The sequence below is a fragment of the Heliangelus exortis genome, chromosome 27 (genome assembly GCF_036169615.1).
Source record: "Heliangelus exortis chromosome 27, bHelExo1.hap1, whole genome shotgun sequence".
NCBI classification, from domain to species: domain Eukaryota; kingdom Metazoa; phylum Chordata; class Aves; order Apodiformes; family Trochilidae; genus Heliangelus; species Heliangelus exortis.
The window spans coordinates 2,426,404-2,447,846 of record NC_092448.1 but is presented as its reverse complement, the minus strand read 5'-3'; the positions used below and the strand labels follow the sequence as shown (position 1 = coordinate 2,447,846).

Sequence of the window (21,443 nt, the reverse complement as noted above, 5' to 3'; positions counted from 1 at the left end):
CTTGTCTGTCCTTTGAGGGCACTGGAAGTTTATAAAAACTCCACTGGCATGGAGCTCCTGGCATGTGTCAGGAACAACTTCATGTTTGTTTCCATCAACACTGAGGCAGCTTCCTTCTGGTTTCTATCTTTCCCACACTCCTCACTTATTCCCCTTTCAGCAAAATTCACTTGGATCCCAGGGGGAATTAATAGGTAGTGAACCCAGTTTACTCATCTCAAAGTTGCATTCTGAATGCCTGGTCTCACCTTCTGTATTCAATGGCAAAATGCAGCTCTCTCATTAGATGGTTTTCCTCTCTTAGGGACAGGCTTGGTTATGTTTTCTAGCTACGGTTCAACAAAAGGTGGTGATTAAATAATTATGCACACAAATAATTCTGAAGCTGAAGAATTCTTCCCCACCACTAAATGAGATTTGCTCAGAGCTCAGAAATAATTACACTATTGCAATCTTGCCAGGAATCTTTAAACCAAAACAAAACGAATGCTCTTTAATCCAGCAGCACTGCTCTGCTCCATAAAACCCAAGGGTATGGGAAATTGCAGCCCAAGGTGTAAGTACAGCTTGCATGTTTGTGTATAATTTAGCTTTGTATCGACCCTGGCCCCTGGGTGCACACCACGTACTGACCACCCAAGCATGTTCTTCAGGTCAGAGCCACCTTGCCTGACCAGAAGCTGGGGGACTCCAGGGTTCCCAGGTCACCTGAAGTCCCCAGCTGTGAGTAAAGCTGATGTAACCACATTGATAAAGCTGCTGAGTTGCTCCATAAATCAGCCCAGCCCTGCTCTGCCCCACCTCACCCCACCCCATAAGACCCAGGCTCTGAGGAGGAGGAGGAGGCTTGTACATTCTTCTCTGAGTTGCTGCAAAGAGGTGAAGGACCTCAGTGAGAAGCAAGAGGCTTGTAGAGGTGAGGAGGACACAGTGATGTGCACTGGTGTGTATTCAAAGAGAACCTGGGACAGCACTTTGGTCCCCTGACAAAGGAAGTGGAAGGGGTCTGGGGTTAGTTGGGCCTTTTTAAAATGTAAGTATGGTAGAGATGTGTATGGAGCTGTTTCTTAGGGAGGTGGGTACTCCCCAGTCCAAGTTTTGGGTTATTTAGAATTTCCACCCTTGTAAATAATCCAGTTTTAATTCTTTGGTAGTACTTAAGGTATGTGCTGATACTGCCAGAATGGATTCATGTTCCTGTATTACCTCATGGCTCAAAGGGGTGTGGTGCTAATATCCAATTAATTATTTTATTAATTCTAAAGCTATTCATTAAATCTTCATTCTAGTTCATTACTTAATTAAGCTTGCTAATCTCAGCAAGAAAAACTGGCAGCTGCCTTACAATTCCTTTGAGGCTATGAAACTATCAGAGTGCTGATTTGGTGCTACAAAACCCTGTTAAGTGAATTTATGGTTGAGCTTAGAGATCAAGCCTTTCCTCACAAGAAGGAAAGGGAAAGCAGAGCTCTGTTATCCAGAGGAAATATCTGAATTATGGTGCCAGGTCTTCTTCTGCTGAAAATATCTGTACAGCACTGCTTCTTCCAGCTCAAGTCAATGGGGCCGAAATTTCAGCTTGGGCAGAAAGCTGCCACAAAGGTCAGTAAATTCCTGCCTTGTTCCAGATAACTTGGGTCACACCTTGAAAAGGGATTTCAACAGTAGAAGCAGCCCTGCCCTAGCACCTTTTCTGGGCATGCCATGCAGGATTCATTCTGCCCCTTCTTCTGTGTCGGTCCCATGCCTTGGTAAATTTGCTTAGCATGCAATATTGTAATTATAATGACAGGTTATAAGTAATAAAAGTAATAATAATTAGGTGTGTCTAAGCCTTAGATCCACCCTTCCACCCAGAGTGTCCTTAGACAGGTTCAGTGACTTGTGGGCAGCAGTTGTCCCCTAAGAAGATGATAATTGTTCCATGTGACTGCAAAGAGGGTTTGCAAGAAGCAGTGAGAAGATGTGTGGGATTGTTGTTGTGGCATCCTTTAAAATGACCAAACCACCAGGAGAAGGTAGAGGAACAGATGGGCTCCCACATGGGTGGAAAGCATTAAAACAGTCTTAAGAGAAAGAGATGAAATGTCCTTGTGGGAAGCCAGTCAAAGGAGGAAAAAAGGGTGAATTGTCAGAAAAATTCAGCATTTCCAGAAATACCAGGGGGGGTTGCTAGGTTGTTATTCGAAATGTCTTGAGCTGTGGCTTGGGCAGCTGAGAATGTTGATGTTTCTTTGAAAATGGGATGTGTCAGTACCCACTGCATGGACCCAAATGACACAGCAGAGCACTGGGGTGCTTAGTAAGGGTAATATCCACAGATGTCTTCAATAAGGATCAGGCTCCAAGTTTTTAGGCTGAAAGGCTGATGGTTCTTCTCTAAAAAAGCCTCACCAAGGATCTTGGAGGACAGATTATCTTGGGAAAGCTGCTTCATTCTCAAGAGCCAAATACCCTTTGTATTTCTGAAACTGCTGAATCTTTCTCTCCATTCAGCCTTCACTTTTGGTCTCTCCTCCTTTTTACTTTTAGGCCTGTCATTTTAATTTTTTTTTTTTTTTTTTTTTTAAGGAATAATTTACAAGTTATCTTCAGCAGGTGAAAATCACTTCCCAAATCTCATTACACAGCTAAATTATTGTTAAATTCCCTGTACTGCTGGGCTGGATGGACTTGAGATAATGAGCCAAGATGTGGTCTTTTGGGCTTGGAGGCTCCACCTTGCCAATGACCTCATTACCAAATTTTTCACAACACTTTTTTTTTTTTTTTTTTTTTTGCCTGAGCCAGGCAATCAGGCAATCAACAAAGCTTCTATCTCTGCCCTGCCTCTCAGCTTATCTGAGGTGTGACACTGAGTTCACAAGCTGATCTTCCAAGATCTAGTAATTGCATCCTCATGCTGGATTGATAAAGTAGGGCACATGCTAATGCCCAATGCACATGCTTGCAAGATAAACAAGCAGATTTACAGGGGTTTCCATTCTGTAAAGGGAAAAAAATTAAATGTATGTCCAGTAAATATGGGAAAGGTTAATTTCACTAAAAAAAAAAAAAAGGCTTCCACAGGGGGAGCATGCATGGGTGCTCATCTCCCAGGAAGATGTCTGGGTGAGCTGGCTGAGCCAAGAGCAGATGACAGCAAAAGGGACACCCTGGGGGCTGCAGCAGATGCAAACTGGCTTGACAGAGGCTGGAAGCTGCCCAGGCAGACAGGGCAGGAGAAGCAGGGAGACTGGCAGGGCTCCAGGCTGCTTAGCATGTTTTCCTGTGATGTTTTACCCTGGTTTTAAGTTTTCTGAAATCCCTTTTCTCTTCGAAGAAGCCAATGGGAAAGCAGAATAAGGTGCAGGGTCTGATGTTCATGGGCATTTTCTCCACAGAGGAGGAAAAACTGAAGTGGCAGCTCTTAGGGTTCACCATCCCAACACTGGGGAATGAGTGTAGCCAGCTCCACGTTTCAATTTGGGGGACAAATTTACCAATTGAATTTTATTTTGCTTCTGTTCAATTGTTTTTGCAAAGGCTGGGAGAAGTGACCAGACAGAGGTGCAGTGGCATTCTTCTTGGGACCAAAAGGGCAATGTTTGCAGTTAAAATGTGCAGAAGACTTTAGAGGGGAAAAAAGCTTCGAATCTGATGGGAGGTGGAGGGAGGAAGAGGCAAGTAACTGGAGGGCTTTTCCTGTACCAAGGTAAATAATAAAAATTTCTCAAGGTGCCATTCTTGTATGTCTACTAATAACTTTTCAAGCCACCAACTCTCTAGACCACAAGTTGTATTTAACAGGAGTGAAAGCTGTGAGATGAAAGTGAAAATGAAAGTGTCTCATGCAAAGGCCAAGTGGAGAGAACTGAAGAGTGCAAAGGGGACCTGGTTTTTTTTTCACCTCAGGGGTGAGCAAGGCAGACTTGGTTTTGATGCTTTCCACCTCAATTTCACTGGCAGGTACCTGAAAATGGAGAGTGCAAGAAAACAAAAAAAACCACAGTGATAATGCAGAATAATTTTAATGGGAAGGGAAAGGACAGAATGAGACTTCTAGCAAAAAGAACAGCTTAAAGGACACAGTTAGAGGTGCAGATTCTGTCACCTGGACACTGCATTGACTTCTACATGCAAGCAATACATTTTATCAAACACTTTTTCTTCAGTAAAATTCAATATAGAGAGGCTCAGTTTCTTAACATCCCCTCCCCAGACTTCTGTGCTGCAGTGAAACTGAAAGCCAGAAACAAATTACATGGGTGTGTGTATGTGTTTCTCAAAAGGAAAAGTGAAATTCTCTAAAGTGCTAAGCCCAGTCTAATTAGGTCTAGCAGTGAAAGAAGTCTGTCATGCCTCAGCTGACCACATGTGTGGTGTCCTTGACACAGGTGCTTGTCTTCATCCTTCTGGAAAAAAAAAACCCCAACACCCAAACAAAAACTAATCCCAAACCAGACTGTTCCTGAGAATTGGATCTCGTATCTTGCAAAGGTTGAGTTAACATCATTTAGGGCAGGGTCGTTTGATTAATTATCTCCCTGAGAATGTACATGAGGAAACAAACTATGAATGTCAGGTAAAGCATAACTTAAAGAAGACAGAGGTAGCTTTGATTTAAAGAGGCAATAGGAGCCTAGGAGGCCTTTGAACTATGACACTGGGGTTGGTGTGATTGTGTTACACTTCCGAGGTCTCTTTGTCCTCTTTTGCTGTATTTGTGGTTTCAATTTCTGGCTTCTCCTTCTCTGGAGCATTCTCTTCCTTCTTGCTCTCAGAGTGTGGGTAATGCCTGTAGCTGGCTCTCGTGCAAGGGTGCATCCAGTGGGAAGAAAACACATAGGAGCAGCGTCGTGAATCCTGAGGTGTGTATTTGGGGATGAAACTCCCTGCAGGTGGCTCTGAGCACAGGACTTTTGCTCTCAAAGATGTCACTGGGGCTGCTGCACATCCCTCGGGGACTGGAGAACCTCCCACCACGGTCTCCTGTGGGCACGTGCTGAGGATTGGCCCTGGGAAGGTGACAACCACGGGTGGGGGGTATATGATGACTCTGGAGGTGCTGCAGGATACAACACATGGCTCGTTGCAGCTGGTAGCAAGAGGCTGTGGGCACTGCACATCACAGGAGTTGAAACACCGCCCCGCATCCCATTCCCCACCAGAGGACATCTGGAAGAGATGGTGGTGAACCTGCAGTAGACAAGGGAGAGCAGACAGAGGTGTGTTTCTCAAAGCCTTTGCAGCCCACACCTTGCCCTTCACACCACCAGAGGGACTCCTGCTCCTCTCCTCTGCTTCTGGCAGGGAGGGTGAGGCATGGTGCTGTGAAGAAACTGCAGGAGGCAAGGAATGCTGCTCATGTATTTTATTTCTAGAGGCTGTGCAGGTAACACAGGGCCTGTAGCAGAGCCAGCATCCACCTGTGATCTCAGAAAATGAAGCTTATGGGTTAATACAGTTTCCACTCACCCCATCCCCACCACTCCGAGTCTTTCTCCCCCTACCTCCACCCTCTTAAAAGGATCCTCAGGCCTCTGGGTTTACACAGAATCACAGAATCAGCCTGGTTGGAAAGGACCTCTGAGATCATCAAGTCCAACCCTTGATCCACCACCACCCTGGTTCCCAGCCCATGGCCACATTCAGTGCCACATTCAGTCTCTTCTTAAAAACCTCCAGGACAGAGAATCCACCCCTCCCTGGGCAGCCCATTCCAATGCCTGAGCATCCTCTCTGGAAAGAAGTTTTTCCCAATACCCAATCTAAACCTCCCCTTGGCAGAGCTTAAGCCCATGGCCTCTTGTCTGACTGAGAGCTGCTTGGGAGCAGAGCCCGACCCCCCCCTGGCTCCAACCTCCTTCCAGGGAGCTCTAGAGAGTGATGAGGTCTCCCTTAAGCCTCCTCTTCTCCAGGTTTAACCCTCCTACATCCCTTGCTGACAGACCACATCCACCTCTGCCCCTCCACAGGCCTCTTTTCCCCTTCCTATTTACAGTCTCTGTCCTGGGCAGGCACCAAGAACAACTGGAGAGTTCCTGGAATGGCAGCCAATGACCAGCACAACCAGTGCTGGTGCCTCAAGGTCACTGGGCATACAGGAATGGGTATTTTCTAGCCCTGTACTGGGGAATGTCCTTGCCTGGGATTGTTTGTCTCAGAGGTAAAGCACACCCAGCCCTCATTAGGATAATCATGTCTAATAGGATTCCTGTGTCTGCTTTGATAGGATGGAGTCCAGGTCAGGCAGAGCAGGGAGGAGAACACATTATCCCAGCCCTGAAAGCTGGGAACTGCTATGCAAGAGGTGGAGAGACCATATTTTGGTGCCATCTTGTGTGTAAGCCCCCAAGCTCCTAGGGAAATCTTGCCAGATGCTTTGCAGAGACCATTCATGGCAAAGGCAAGAACTTTATAGAGATTTTTGGTGCTTGCCTGTTTGCCTAGACCCTGAATCCAGCTTTTAGGTGCTCCAGCTGGAAAAACATAGAAAAACTTACTGTGGGATTTACCTGTCCAAGTTAAAAGCTGTGTGATACAGACTATCACCTATAAAGTATCACTTTATTTCTATCCCTGGAGAAAAACAGGCACTGCAATCAAGCTGATTCAGAGGTAGGTGCTTAAATAAATGATGTGAAATGTCTGTTTCTGTCCCCCCGTTATGATCAGTGGGTTCAGGGGCATCCCATTTTTTATCTGGTTTAGCTTTTTATGTCTGTTAATGCTCAGCATCAGCTGCTCTCATCAGAAAACCCCTCAAATCAGTGAAACAATTGTGCTTGCAGAGTTTCTTCTTACTAATAGTGCTAAAACAAAGGTGTCTTAACCCAAATAGCTCCAGCCATGAACAGATCTCCATGAATGACTTGTTGAAAATTGGGGAGGTACCACTTCATAGTGAAGGAACTCTTTGTTTTAGCTGTGTTTGGATGCCAACAAGATCATTCTGGCAGAAGAGGAAGAAGGGAAGAAGATTTGAGGCCATTTTTGTCCCTTTGAAAACTAAACCTTGGTGATTTACGAGTAAAAACTTTGGGGAAAAAAAATCAAGGTCTCAGATCTTCTTCAATTTAAAATGCAAAAATACTTTTAGTAATGTTTCTGAGCAATTGGATCTAGTTAAAGATGCCCCTGCTCATTGCAGGGGGATTGAGCTAGGTGGTCTTTAAAGGTTCTTTCCAACACAAAGTGTTCTATAATAATATATAATAATATAATAACATATAATAATATAATAATATATATCTAAATGCCACCTGCATAGAGCTTAAAATGCCTTTTATATTGGATACCATATAGTAACATACAGTTCACTGATAATAACAAACATTATTCTTTTATTTATTCTGCTCTACTTTACTCTGTAATAAAAATGCCAGTCCCCATAGACATATTTGAAAAGCTGCCTATGGTCCCTAGAAATAACTTCTAAAAGGTTTTGTGAGAAAGAATCTCACTAATATCTTTAGAAACCACAGAGTGGCTTCTCATTAAAGCCCAGCTCACGTTAAAGCAACGTTTTACTCCATTTAATTAGTTTGAGGTGAATGGGACTTACCAGCTGTTCAGGAAGAAGTCAAGAGAAGTGGTCAGGGGAGCCCTCAATCCTTGGAGTTTTATAAGCTTTCTTGATCTTCCAGGAAGATGAGACAACCTTGTGCATGAGGTCTTAATTACTTTCCAAACAATTTTTCCTGCATGTGTAACACCTATAATTACTATAATTATTTTAACATTGTTTACCAGCAGCATCCAGTTTTCTGTGGTACATACTGTTACATGCTGGGGGGATCCCTTCCTCCCATATTTTGTTATGGTCCAAATGAATTGCTGGCTGTGATTTTAGCACTTCTGTTTGTACCAAAGCAGGGATGCAACCTTCTACAGTTTTTTCAGCTTTGTCTTAAAACATTGGCCAGGTGAGTGGGGGTTTGCAGGGCACAACAAATGCACTGCAGACACCTGGGCTGCTTGGTGGGGGGTTTGAATTCCTTCCCCTAAATCATTTAGTTGGAGGCACCATGGGATCCATCCCTGTAAGGGGCTCAGAGGAGTGAACAGAATTTTGCAGATGGTACATACCTCGTTTTTGTTGACAGTTAAAGCTGATATTGGTTGTTTTCATCCTTGTTTCTGTGGCTGTTTTCCTATCTTCAGCTGGAAGATATTGTTCTGCTTGAGGATCCCCATTCCTACTCCAGGTACTGACCAGCTGCTAAGTGTCTGGCTCCAGTCACTGGCCAAGAAATAACCTCTGAAGGATGCCTAACTACAAAAGTAGATAAGGTAATGGATTATGCAGACAAAAGCTGCCAAAGTTCAAGAATTTAGCTGCCTTTTCCACCTGTTGAGGACAAGAGAAGTGATGGACTAAAAGTGCATCACAGGAGGCAAGTATGGGGAAAAAAGTATGGTATAGAAATCACTGAATTTTGTGGAACCTGACTTAATTTCCATGGCTTCAGGTGGATTCTCAGAGTGAAAGGTCCTTCATCCAACACTCCCAGGCTTGGCAGAACCTGCCTTTTAGCCCATTTCAAAACGATTTGGTTTGAATGCACACAGAAATGGGTTGTTTCATGGAAATATGAACCACCTTAATCTGCCAAAGCTGTAAAACAACATCCTGTTTATGAGAACCACTGAGACAGAGCCATCAGAAAATGCATATTATAAAGTTGCTGTTAGCCCAGAGGTGTTTGTCTCAGATAACATACTATTAATATTATAATGATACAACACTTTGCATGCACGAACCACTAATGAATATTTTTGAAATGTTTTGACATTCCCTGTTGTGTGGAAATCTCATCTCACCAGTTGCTAATTGATGGGATTATTTTTCCCATCCTCTTAGAAAAAGCAAGGAAAAGTTCACATAAGGTTATCCAAAAAGCAAGGCCCCAGATTCACAGCTCACAACAGAAGCTAACTCTATTGAGATCTGGTACTAGAGACTGCTGGCAATTTATGTTAAAAATCATATTTCATGTCCTTTAAAAAATTCAGGTAGTTTATGGACCTCCTTGTGTACTCTGAACCAATTTCTGATCATACTCTTCCTCCTTAAAAGTGAGAAAAGTGTCTGGAAAGATAGAAATTCCTTTTTCTGTGCCACTTTTCCTGCTGAGCATCCCAACACCCCAAACTTAAAACTCATTTGCACCTCCCAGTATCTTCATAGGAAGACAAACCAGCAGGGTTCCCATTCAGTTTCCAGATGCAAAAACACCTCTGGAAATGAGAGTAAAAATACAACCCTAAGCATCTTATGCCTCTTAACTTGGACAAGGTGCAGTTTGCCCCGTGGGGAGAACCTCTATCCAAAGAAGGCTACATGGAAAAGCTGTGCAAAATAAGCCCCCTAAAAAGAAAAAACCTCTTTGGTAGCTCCACCTTGGAGTGGAGCTCAAAGCACTCATTTGGTGGGTAAAATTAATAATAAGTTGACCCTTCATTGTTTTCTCCTCCATGGCACCCATTCCCAGTTCTCCATCCTTCTGTCACCCAGTGCCCTCCCCACCCTGCAGCCTCCCGTGGGCTCTCCATGGCTCTTGTGCTCAGCACCCACAACTGGACCTGGAGGTTTGTATGGGACCTCCTGAATGTCAGCCCGAACAGAACCAAGGTTTTTCTCTCCTGGCTCAGCTGTGACTCAGGCAGCCCAGCCTGCAGTTGGCTTTTATTGCCACAAGGATGCAGCACTGCCCCATGGCACCTTTTGGACCACCAGGTCCTTTTTTTTTTTTTTTTTTTTTTTGCAGCTCTAGTGACCTGTCCAGGAACAGATCCCATCTACTGATCGTTTGATGAAAGAGAGAAGGGTCAGATACCAGAGCAGGGAGAGAGATAACAAAGTTCATGCACCATTTAGTGGTTGCTTTAAGATACTTTTATATGATCATTTTTTTTTTTTTTTTGATCAGTTGTCACATCCCCCTGACGAGGAGCAAAGCCACAGAAGCAGAAGCTTCGAGTTATAAAAGGAACCCTTTTCTGCTCATCTTTCCTAGAAAGGACAATCTGGATCCTTTGGGGACCAAGAGCAACTGAAATCAGCAGAGCCTCTGAAACCGTGCAAGTGGGATAAATTCAGGTAGGAGTTTGCCCTGGGCTTGGGCTGGGCCACCCTGGTACCTTTAATTATAAATCTCCACCACATCACCACCTGTCCTGAGGGTGCTGGTCCCTGGGGTGAGCAAGGGCAGGGAGGAGCCAGGTTTGTAATAGACTTGGTATAAAAAAGGGATTGATCCCACACGAGGGAGTCAGGAGGGAGCTACTTGCTCAGGTAATTCCTCTTTTTCAGCTCATTCCCCAGAGTTAGTGATTTGCCAGAAGTTAAAATGAATTTTCTCTCTCCAGGGGGGAGCAAGACTTCTCTTAATTATGGAGGACTACTGGTAGCATCAGGCTGTGTTTTTTCAGGCAAATCTGTCACTTCATTAGAAAAAAAAAGGGGGCTAGAAATCCCGGTTGGACTGTTTGGATGCTGCAGAGGAAGCCAAGGAGCCAGGAACTGGTTTTCCTGCTGGGATTTGCCCAGGGAGATGTCTGAGAAGAGGAAGGCACCAAAGCAGTGATGGGAGGAGCTGCTGGGTGTCCAACTGCACCTTCAGAGGGTGTCAGAGCTTCTGCTTCCCTGGTGCTACCCCAGCAGCACCTCTGGGGAGAGGCTGTGGTATAGGGTGGGTGTGCAAGGACAGGTGCTTTGTGATTTTGCACTTTACCATGTGCATTCAGCAAAATCCCAAGTATGAGAGCTATTTCCTGCTGTCTAGGAAAATGTTAGTGTCAAGTTTTCCCTCTGGTGCAACCAAAGGCCATTGATGTGGATCACCTGGCAGATGCAAACAGGGCCAGCTCAGGGTGAGAGCATCAGAAGAGATCTCCTGGGGTGTCCTCCTGTTTTGCCACCAACCAACCAACCCAGTTCATCATCTGCTTTGCCCAGGGACAGGGGACACCTGGGGAATGCTTGCCCTGGTCCCAGGGTGAAGGATTGGAAGCTTTCCAACATGATCCATGTACAAAGAGGGTGGAGTGTGACCTAAGCCTGGATTGATGGTAAATTCCTGCTCTGGGGCTGCTCATGAGCTTCATTACTTTATTCAAGCCTCCTCCTAAACACCACCCCTAGCTGCTGCTTTTACTATGTTTCCAAGTAACTTTTCAGCACCAAGATCTGTTCCAACAGATGGTAAATCTAGTCCTAGAAGCAGAATTAGTTCCTTTATTTTATACAGAGGGGAGCCAAAACAGCAGGGGATAGTTGTTTTTTTCTAGTAGTATGTATTAGAAACAGGGTTTTTTTTTAATGGAAAAGAAATCAGACAGAGTAGGAATCCACCTGTAGCCTGTGTTTAATATGACTGGTACAACTGGTGAATATAATTGATCCAGTATCAGATAATACCTTTGTGGGGGGGGCAAACACAACGACCTTGGTACAACAAGGTTGCATTTGTTTGGAGTAAAAAGCCTGAGCACCTGCTCAGTGTCAATTCACTTGGCACCAACAACTTTTTCGTTGCAGGAATAACGTGTGGTCAAAAAAGAAAGGCAATACACTCTATAACATGGATACAATAAGGGGTAAAATAAGGCCAAAGCTTCTCTAGGGGTTAGAAATGGGCATAGGTGGAGAAAAATAGCTTCAGACCTCTGCTACATAGCTTGCTGTTCTCACAACTGCTTCTTCTTTCTCTCTTTTTACCACAGGCATTTATAAGCACAGCGACTCTTCTTGGAGTGGCCGGAACGTTTCACTCCCCCCGAGTGGTGATGGGACGAGTGCTGGGTGGCCCGTGGGTTGAGGCACTTGGACTTGCTTTGGTGATGTGTTCCTGAGCTCTTGTGCTTGATGCCCTCCTGAGGCTGGGAGCTCTTGGTCACGTGGTACTTGTGGGAAGACTCCTTGACTTCCTTCCCTCGGGGGCACTTGGTCTCGCAGGGTCTCGGGGGGCACTCGGTCGCGCAGCGCTGCGTGGCGTAGGAGGTGACACACTCCTGAGTGGGGTAGCCCTTCGTGCACTTGTGCTGGGGGAACCTGCTCACGTACTCCTGCAGGTAAGACTGGGTGACACACTGCTGTGGGGGACACTCCGTGACACCCCGCAGGGGTGGGGAATACCCACTGCTCATCCCTTTCACAGACCACAGCTCCGCGCCGTACCGCTGCGACGAGCACTTGGAGATCTTCTGCGACCTGCACTCATCCTTGCACGAGGAGGAATATTTGATCCCACACGGTGGGAACTTGAGCTTGGTCGGTTCTGGGTACTTGGGTGCACACGGGGGGAGGCTCTTGGCCACCCGTTTTTTCACGGGGAGGTTGGTCTCACAAGGCTGGAAGGTCGACATGGTGCTCAGCTTCACGCTGGGCTTCCTGCAGGGCAGGAGGTGAGCGGTCTCACAAAGATCAGGGTAGAGCAGGACACATTGTTGGACGTAGGGCTGGCAAGACAGCTGGGGTGTCTGGGTGATGCTTGGCTGTGGGCACACGTAAGTGAGAGGCTGAGTGTAGCTTTGCCACCTTGGCACTGGGCTCTTGATCACGCTGATGGGCTGGCACGTGTTGCTACATGCATCGGGCTGGGGTGTGCAGCGTTGGATGTTTTCAGTGCCACAGCCCAACCCCGGAAGGTACAGGTGATTATACCTCTCCCCATAATAGTGCATGGTCGTGTGAGGCACTTAGGACTGGAAAAAAAAAAAAAAAAACAGGAAGAAAAAAACAAACAAACAAACAAACAAAAATAGACAGACAGTTCACATAGGCATTGGCTGTTTTTTCTGGTGTCTAACCTGGAGTTTGCCCACAGGCAGCTCTACATGCTGAGCCCACACCCAAGCTCTCCTGAGGGTCAGAGACTCACAACCAGGCTGTGAATGGTGAGGTGAGAAGTGGCTGCTCTCAGCTCCTACCCTGACACTCTTCTCTTAAGAGTCCAGAAACAAGGAGCCAGGAAACCCAAGGAGTTTTCATGAAGCCCTTCAAAGACCAGCTAAGTGTCCATCAAAGCATTTCATTAATCAAAAGTGACATTATGACCCTCTGTCTTCTTAGAAACCTGTGTGTCTCTACTGGGAAAGCCTTTCAAGTTTTGTCCTGCAACTCCCAAGCAGGAGGGATGAAAGCCAAGCCCCAATTAAAGGTGTGTCCATGCTGTAATCCTCAGGTGTGACTGCAGTTCAGACGGGCAAACCCAAGCTGAGGTTAAATTACCTGGCTAAGGGTAAGGTGAGGGTTGGCCAGCACAGAGTCCAGCAGGTACAACCTGCCCAACTGCTAATTCATGGGCCCACAGGGGGCTGCTGGGCTGGCAGGTTGCAATTACAGGCTCTGAGCTCACTACCATAGCATCTGCTCAGCTGCAAGCCTCACAGCCCCTGCATCATCCTATTTCAGATAAAAAAAGAAAAGAGGAATTACAACAGGCTTGGTGGAACCATAACTGGGAAGGAGAAGCTCTCAAGGCAACATCTCAGCTGCAGGTAACTGGTCAAGTTTCACTGGGGTGAGGAACTACACCCAGCCTCCAGTCCTGTGCTACAGTCCTACCAAGCCATAGTGTCCTGGTTTTGGTCTGGTAACCCAAAGACCCACTGTCAAAACACCTAGCACAGCATCTCTGACAGTGAAATGTCCTCCCAGCAGCCCTGGTGTCTGCAGCGTGAAGGGGAATCTGCAGAGACCACAGCCCTGGGGAAGGGACAGGGTGGCACCACCTGGAGCTCCCCACTTCCCTCCTGAAAACACTGTGAAATGTCTCACTTTGCCTTGACCCCCAGAGTCATAGGAGAAACCACCCCACTTGATTCCCCAGTCTGGAAAATAACAATTTCAGGAAGTTTTCTGAGTTTTTAACTGGATTATTTTAAGAGGTACTAGAACCACGGACATGTGAAAGGTACTCTGATAAAAAATGTTTTCTTTTCAGCACTGTTCGGAGATTAAGGAATATAATTAAACAGTTCTGGTAAAGAAACTGCATTTTCTGAACATGCTTAGTTCTGACTATAATTACAGTGAGGTGTTTTATCTTCCACAAGCTTATCACTGGGTGACTATTAGCAACAACAATGCTGTGTGGTACTATCATTAGGAAAACTTATTATCACTACAGGTATAATAATCATCAGCTAATAAAAACAACCCATTGAAAAACAATTGTAGCAGTTGCTAACACTGGGTGCACAATGCTAAACTATCTGGTGGTGCTCAGAAAAAAAAAAAAAAAAGAAAAAAAAAAGCACTTCTATATAGTAGGGAGGTTTATTTGCTTCCAAGGTGTTGTTTGCATAGCAGACTCATTTTTATCCTTGTTAGCCTAGATCAAAATTTAATTTTAACATGTTCAGACTCAGCTAGAGAGCCTCTCTGCTGATTTTCACATTGGCACTGAGGTTGATCAGATTCTTACACTTATCTGAGAAGCTGCTTTTATCCCATGTTTAAATCCCACAAAACAGAACAAAATTTCCTTTAGAGGAGTTGCCTTTTTGTGTGAAAGCTCCCATCTGAGTCCTGCCAGCATCGAGCCCTTTCTGTAGTCAACAGCCTTCTTTGGACCACAACTAACACCAAGTGGAGCAAAGCCCACACATCCCACTCCTCCTGACTTCTCAGTCCATCTGGAATTGTTTTCCCAACAGGCTTCAGTTTGGGAGATGCTTCAGCTGTTAGAGCTGTGCTGGTGCTGAAGGCAGCATCCCCCCAGAAGATGTTTCTCTGCCAGCACCCAGGCAGGACCTCTGCCTTCTCCGGCCACCCAGGAATAAAACAGCATTTCAGGAGCTCCATTAAAAGCCAGACTTACCCACTTCATCAGTGAGAACACCCGGAGAGAAGTGCCTTGGAGAGCCCCGGGATGGCAGAGCTTTTATACAGTGAATAAATGCCCTAGGGGAGTGAGGTGGTTTGGCTGCTCTTTGGTAATTGCCAGCCCTGTCCCCAGCCACGTGCAGCTTTGTGCTGGTGGGAATGGCTGTCCTCATTCTGTAGGGTGACCACTGCCACCTGGCACTGCCAGGACATCCAGATAACCTGTGAGCTCTGGGAGAGGGAACCTTCTGATCCAGCACAATGAACTGGGAAGCCCCTGGGAGGTCAAGGACACCCTGTGCCGGGGCTGCTCATGGCCCTTCTGCTCTGGATCCCATGCATGGTGCCAAAGCATCCCTGTCTACCCCTTGCAAATCCAGACCAGCAAAACCCCCCCCTTTCCACCCAGAAAAAGATTGCAATTGAGCCCACCAAAGGGACTTCCCAAGGGACCCAGGGGAGCTGCATGCAAAGTCCTTTCCGTGCCTTTGAAGGTCCAGGAAGGACTTTTGGTGGCTTTTGCAGCCCATAATTACTGTGGCACGCAGACTTCCTCCACTCAGCCAGGGAGCTCAGTGAAGGGATGGATGACTGAGGCTGAGAAAGCCTTGGGCTAAGGGCAAGCCAGCTCCCAAAAAGGATTTGCCATGAAGTGGTGACGCTTTTCCGGCACAACAAAGAGGGGAGGGGATGAGCAGGAGCTCTGGGGTGGCCTGGGGAAAGGCGGCTGAATCAAACCATGTCCTGAAAACACAAAGCTGAACATCTTCTGCACCAGTCATCCCTCCCTTTGTTCCCTGTTTATGCCATGAATAAACCCGAGAGAAAATTAACAAGGGCACGAGCCAACAGGGAATAGATTTTTACATAGTCACATCTGCATAAACAGACTTGGTATTATTTTCTTGTTTTGCCTTTAATTTAATACCTAGGAACTGGGTGCCATCCTGCTGGGAATTCAGATGAGGTCCCACACATCGAACTAAAAAAAAAGTGAAATAAGTTAACTTCTAATGAACAGGTGGAAAATTTCTCACCCATATGAAACACTGGGGATGCCACAGGGTTGCCATTCCTGGACATATTTAAAAGATGTGGCCCTGATTTTAACATGATTAGGACATGACTTATTGGTGGACTTGGCTGTGTTATATTTAGGGTTGTAGTCAATGATCTTAAGGTGTTTTTTTTTTAACCTAAATAATGACTCTGAACTGAAGCAGAATATTGGTCTCTGGCTTATGAACTGCTGAGTCAGTTTTCTATTTCTGTTGTCATCCAAAAACGCAGAAGCCTGAAGGTGCTCATTATTTAAATTTCTGATTTGCCAACCAAAAAAATCTCCCTCGGTAACACAGAAAAAGCCACAAAGTAGGTGCTTTCCCAGTTAAGTCTAACTTGTCAAGAGCTCCATAAAAACAAAGAGAAGAAGGCTTTCTCTAGGCTGATCTTATCTTCCACACCTGAAGACAAAGATAAATCCAACATGGATTTCTCTAACTTTTATTGCATTTCATTCCCCTGAACTACAACGCCCTTTTTAATGTTAAATGATCTGACCCAAGATTTTAGGAATCAGGCTGGCATCAGAGAGCAGGTAAACAGATTAATACAATCTTTATAAGCTTCTTAAATCCCTGGGCAAGCTCCAGCTCAAGTAGCCTTCAAGTAATGCTAATATTCAGTTTAGTGTTTCCAGTGCAGGTTGAAAAACATTAACCTGATGATAACATCATGCCCTGTCATCCAAATGTCCTTAATTAGCATCCTTCAAGTCCTTTCATCCCAGAGAGAGACGCACAGGGCCACATGAGACATTTTGGGGGGGGGGGGTATTATTATTCCAAATTAAGCACGGGGGAAACTGAGGCACAGAGCACTGCGGTCACTTGGTGCCACAGCATGAGTCAGGGGCAGAACCAGACATGGTGACAACCACCTCCAAAATGAGGACTGTGCTCTGCTGGCCACTCCACCCCTGTGAAATGAGGATTTATGCCACCCAGCTACCCACCACCCAGGAAGATTTTTCCTAATTTTTCCTGGGCTCTGGCTCCTAGGGGGATGCCACGATGATGTGGCACCTCTTCAGAGGGTCACAGAGTAGACCGTTTCTTCATTTGAAAGGGGACACAAACACTGGGTTTTGAGAATAGCCTGGAGAGAAAATTTGGGGTCAGGAGAGCATACCTGGAGCTACAACGTGGAAGGAGGGCCATGGTCACTGCTGCTCTTCGAGGCTGCCTCTCCGGACCAAAGCATCATCTCTGGACATTTTGGGAGAAGATGTGGAAAGGGTCTGCTCTGCCATGACCCACTGAGCACCCTGAGGAAGCAGCCAGGTGCCACCTCAAGGTTGTTAAGTGCTCAGGCTGTGGTCACCCTCTTTCCTTTAGAGGGCAACCCACAGGGACAACCCAAGGCCACCAAACATGGGTGGAGCAGGTCAGGATGCCAGGCATTGGTCACACCCACCTCTTGGTCTTGTGACACTTGTTTTTGCCCTCCAAATTGAGATGATCTACTTAGTGTGAGGTACTACTCATTTTCCTAATGATAGAACATATTACAAGATTTTTCTATTTTTTCAGACTGTATTTAAGAAAGAAGACCCACCAGAGGGCAAAAAACCCAAGATATTTAATCAGAAGTCAGACAGTTGTGTTTATTTAAGTGTGTACAAGGGTAAGTATACATATATATATATATATATATATACACACACATATGGTTTGGTTTTGATACAGTGTAGAGTACAATCTTCAGGCAGAATAGAGAATGGAGTTACTTGCTTTTATGTCTCAAGCACTTATGAAAGTCATGCTACAACTTTCAGCCTTATGTCAAAGCTTTCTTTTTTTTTTTTTTTTTTTTTTTTTTGTTTCAAGTTGTGGTTTCAATATCAATTCAAGCAACCACATGAATAAAAAATATAGCAGGTATAAAATTTCATGGAACCAGCTTCATGGACCAGCTATACTAAGCCAGAAATCTTGGCTTGTTTGGGGACTCTGCTGAAGCCAGAGTCAGGCTATGAAACCAGGAGGGATTTCTGGCTGCCTTCTGAAATTAAGGTCATTGGTGTCTGATTTGTGCACTATTTGCTTGGCAAATTTACCTTTGGCTTCCAAAATTCCAAAATTTACCTTTGGCTTGAAGGAAACCAGCTGTTTCATAGAACTTGTAGCCTCGTGAAATCCAAGTTCTGGACCTCATCACCCAAGGTTGAGCCTAAACCTGGAGCTGGGCATTGGTCAACCTTCCACTGGCTGCTCTGCCAGTCCTCTTGATGAGTCCTGGAGTCCTGAGTCATTTCTATTCATTTTCTTCAAGTTGTTTTTTGTTTTTGTTTTTGTTTTTTTGCTTGTCTCGGTTTTGTTCGTTTGTGGGTTTTGCTGCTTGTTGTTTTGGGGTTTTTTTTTTTAATCAAAATTTGCTTCAATTAGGTGAGCATTTCATAGCATCCCACTGAACAACACCTTGAAGGAGGTTACAAAGAGAGCCACAGATGCCTGGAGGATGACTGGGGAACTATTATTGTGCCCTTCCCCAAAATCAAGGGAGTAGTGAAAACCAGAGACAGAGCAGGATGAGCAGCAGGTGGTACCAGGAGATAAAAAACCCCCACCCCAAAGCTCTACCTTGGTCTTCTCCTCTGGACCTTCCTTCCCCCTCCCTCCTTACCAGGGCCATTTGGACACCGAGCAGGATTTCTGAGCATGACTTGAAATTTTTACTCCCCCTAAGTGGCACTGCTGGGGGACACACTTGGTGGCACACGGCTGCTCTGGGACACACTTTGTCACACACCTCTGTGGGACACATTTGGTCACACGCTGCTGCAGGACACACTTGGTGGCACACTGCTGGGGGACACACTTGGTGGCACACTCCTGCTGAGGGACACGTTTGGTGGCACACTGCTGCTCTGGGACACACTTTGTCACACAGTTCTGGGGGACACAGTTGGTGGCATACTGCTGTAGGATACACTTGGTGGCACACTGCTGCTCTGGGACACACCTTGTCACACACCGCTGCTGCTCTGGGACACACTTGGTGGCACACTGCTGCGTGGCACACTTGGTGGCACACTGCTGCTCTGGGACACATCTGGTAGCACACTGCTTGGTGGCACACTTGGTGGCACACTTGGTGGCACACTGCTGCTCTGGGACACACCTGGTGGCACACTGCTGGGTGGCACACTTGGTGGCACACTTGGTGGCACACTGCTGCTCTGGGACACACCTGGTGGCACACTGCTGGGTGGTACACTTGGTGGCACACTTGGTGGCACACTGCTGCTCTGGGACACACTTGGTGGCACACTCCTGGGTGGCACACTTGGTGGCACACTGCTGCTCTGGGACACATTTGGTGACACCCAGCTGCTGTGGGACAGAAGTTGTCTCCCACTGCTGTGGGACACACTTGGTGACACACCTGGTCTCCCACTGCCACGGGACACGAGTGGTGGCACGCTGCTGCAGGGTGGCAGAGGTCACAAAGTGGTGTGAGACACACCTGGTGGCACGCTGCTGCGGGACACACGTGGTGACACACCTAGGAGCAGACTGCTGATGTGGGGAGTACACGGTCACACACTGCTGGGGGACACACCTGGTGGCACACTGGTGCTGCGGGATGCCCCTGCTCAGGTAGGGCTGTTGTGGCACACACGTGGTCACTTCCCGGGTGCCACGTGGCTGCTGAGGGACACGGGTGGGCAGGGGCTCGGTCGCGCTCTCGGTCCCACTTTGTTGGGGCACGCACTTGGTGACCCCAAACTCCTGTGACACCTCCTCGGTTTCATGGCATGGCAGGCAGAGGGTGACACACCGAGGGACACGGGGCTGCTGAAGAGTCTGCTGCTGGGTTTCCCACTGCAGCTGTGGCACACATCTGGGTGGGCACGGCGTGCACTGGCTCACACACTGCTGCTGGGAGAAGCTGGAGGAGCTGATCTGCTGGCGGGGGACATGGGGAGTGACGCGCTGGGGGATGCAGAGTGCTGAGTGCCAGGTGGGTGCTGCTGGGCGTCTGGCAGCGTACAGGGGTGGGTGGGTGGTGGGGAAGAGGTCCTGATAGGCTGGAGGGAGGCACTGCTGGAAGTAGCACGACATCTCGGGGAGGTTTCATCAGGACTGGAATGACAAGTGAGAAGGCAGAGCCTTTAGACAGGCACCTGGCTGACTTTCTCCCTCTCCTCTTCCTGCCCGTGCTGCAGGACTGGCTCGTTTCACGGGGTGCTGGTGACACATCACACCCCTGCCACCATCTCAAAACCACTCCAGCAGCAGATGAGAACCCAACCCATTGTTTGAACCTATGAAACACAGCACTAAGTCAACCAGTGGGGAAATCCAGAGACACAGAGCACTAAACATCTCCCCAGACTCCAGCACCCTCCCTGTCACCTGGACCCTCACAGAGGACAACCCATCTTGGAGGCCAGCAGAGGAATGGCTGATCTCATCCCTGCCTTTCAACCATTCAACCACGTTTTCTCCTTCTGCTTTTGGTTGCTGACTGCCTCTGACTGTTTGCTGACACATCAAAAAAAAAAAAAGCCCAACCCAGAAAAAAACCTCTGACCACATTTGCCACAGCAGAAGAAGTGAAGAGCACCCAAGGCACTGCTGCTTGGTGATCCCATCACACTGTGGCCACGCAGAGGGTCACAGCTCAGCCTCAGCAGCACCGAGTTTATTATCATTAGGAAACCAAAGCCAATTAAAGAGCGGTGAGACCACAACTGAACACAAACCCACTTGCATCTCTTCTGGCATTCTGTTCCTTGATACACCACTGCAGCTCAGACTGCTGTCAGGTACCCCAAAAGCAAACACCAGCAGTACCCCAGCACTCCAGTTACTGCTGACACCCTTCCCTCCCCTTTATCAGGGGGTCTCAGGCTGGAGACACCGTGGGGCTCTGCATTCTCTCTCCACCCCAACAACTGAAACCAACTACTTTTAAAAAATTTTACCAACCATCAATTTTTATCTGTTAAAAACCAGAAATAAACCCCCATTTCAGCAAGTAGAAAGGCTCAGCATGAGCTAGACTTACCCAGCTCCCTGGTGAGAACAGCTTTGGGATGTGACCAGTGAGCCCTAATGGAAGGGGAGCTTTTATACAGCTACTAAATGTGCCTAAGGTATGAGGTACCCACAACATATCCTATTAGATGCAAAATCTGTCCTGTGTGCAACTCCTGTAGTGACTCCCATCAGTGTACTCATCCTTGAGAATGAGTAGTTGACTGTCAGCTTCTCAGTAAGAGTAATTAGCTTTTGTATAATCTGAATGGTATTTTGAGAGACAGCACCAGGGGCATCCCCTGCTTCAAGGGTTCTTCAAGGTCAAAAGGCACCCAGTGACACACACACTGTGGTGGCTTTCCTGAGGTCTCACAGGCCTGGAAAAGTCCTGGTGGTCCCCAGAAGGACTTGTCCTCTTTCTACACCACATGTGGTGGTAAATATTTGCTGTGTGAGTTGAGTTGACCCCTCCACATCCTTCACTAATTGTAATCCCAGGTCTCATTTGCCCTCTGGTGCCCAGCAGCTGGGCTCAGATGTGTGGTTGTGCAGTCTGGGCATGGGGCACCCACTCATGAGGT

At 46.8% G+C, this 21,443-nt stretch overlaps 2 protein-coding genes and 2 long non-coding RNA genes across 9 annotated transcripts; 1 reads left to right on the top strand and 3 right to left on the bottom strand.

The window, feature by feature from the left end:
• Positions 1-801: 801 nt before the first annotated feature.
• On the top strand, positions 802-10,075 carry LOC139787719 (uncharacterized). 2 transcript variants are annotated; one of them, XR_011722685.1, is made up of 3 exons: positions 802-916; positions 8,146-8,274; positions 10,002-10,075. It is a non-coding gene; the product is annotated as an uncharacterized lncRNA (long non-coding RNA). The 2 variants fall into 2 exon arrangements; XR_011722686.1 differs by lacking the exon at positions 802-916 and adding an exon at positions 6,298-6,600.
• On the bottom strand, positions 3,992-8,174 carry LOC139787718 (uncharacterized). Its single transcript, XR_011722684.1, has 2 exons — positions 7,547-8,174; positions 3,992-5,178 (listed from the first exon to the last, which is right to left on the bottom strand). It is a non-coding gene; the product is annotated as an uncharacterized lncRNA (long non-coding RNA).
• Positions 10,076-11,333: 1,258 nt separating the features above from the next.
• LOC139787717 (uncharacterized) lies at positions 11,334-17,228 on the bottom strand. Of its 2 annotated transcripts, none has more exons than XM_071727006.1 (2): positions 17,006-17,228; positions 11,334-12,690 (listed from the first exon to the last, which is right to left on the bottom strand). In XM_071727006.1, the coding sequence occupies exon 2, from the start codon at positions 12,667-12,669 to the stop codon at positions 11,701-11,703; it is 969 nt and encodes a 322-aa protein (XP_071583107.1). In that variant the 5' UTR covers positions 12,670-12,690; positions 17,006-17,228; the 3' UTR covers positions 11,334-11,700. The 2 variants fall into 2 exon arrangements, with proteins under 2 accessions (XP_071583107.1, XP_071583108.1); XM_071727007.1 differs by lacking the exon at positions 17,006-17,228 and adding an exon at positions 14,811-15,556.
• A 212-nt stretch (positions 17,229-17,440) lies between these two features.
• On the bottom strand, positions 17,441-21,047 carry LOC139787779 (uncharacterized protein DDB_G0274171-like). Of its 4 annotated transcripts, none has more exons than XM_071727089.1 (3): positions 20,891-20,916; positions 18,925-20,144; positions 17,441-18,882 (listed from the first exon to the last, which is right to left on the bottom strand). In XM_071727089.1, exons 2-3 carry the CDS (start codon positions 19,939-19,941, stop codon positions 18,496-18,498), a joined length of 1,404 nt encoding a protein of 467 aa, XP_071583190.1. In that variant the 5' UTR covers positions 19,942-20,144; positions 20,891-20,916; the 3' UTR covers positions 17,441-18,495. The 4 variants fall into 4 exon arrangements, with proteins under 4 accessions (XP_071583190.1, XP_071583191.1, XP_071583188.1 ...); XM_071727090.1 differs by having other exon boundaries at positions 18,994-20,144; XM_071727087.1 differs by having other exon boundaries at positions 17,441-19,962; positions 20,891-21,047.
• Positions 21,048-21,443: the final 396 nt, after the last annotated feature.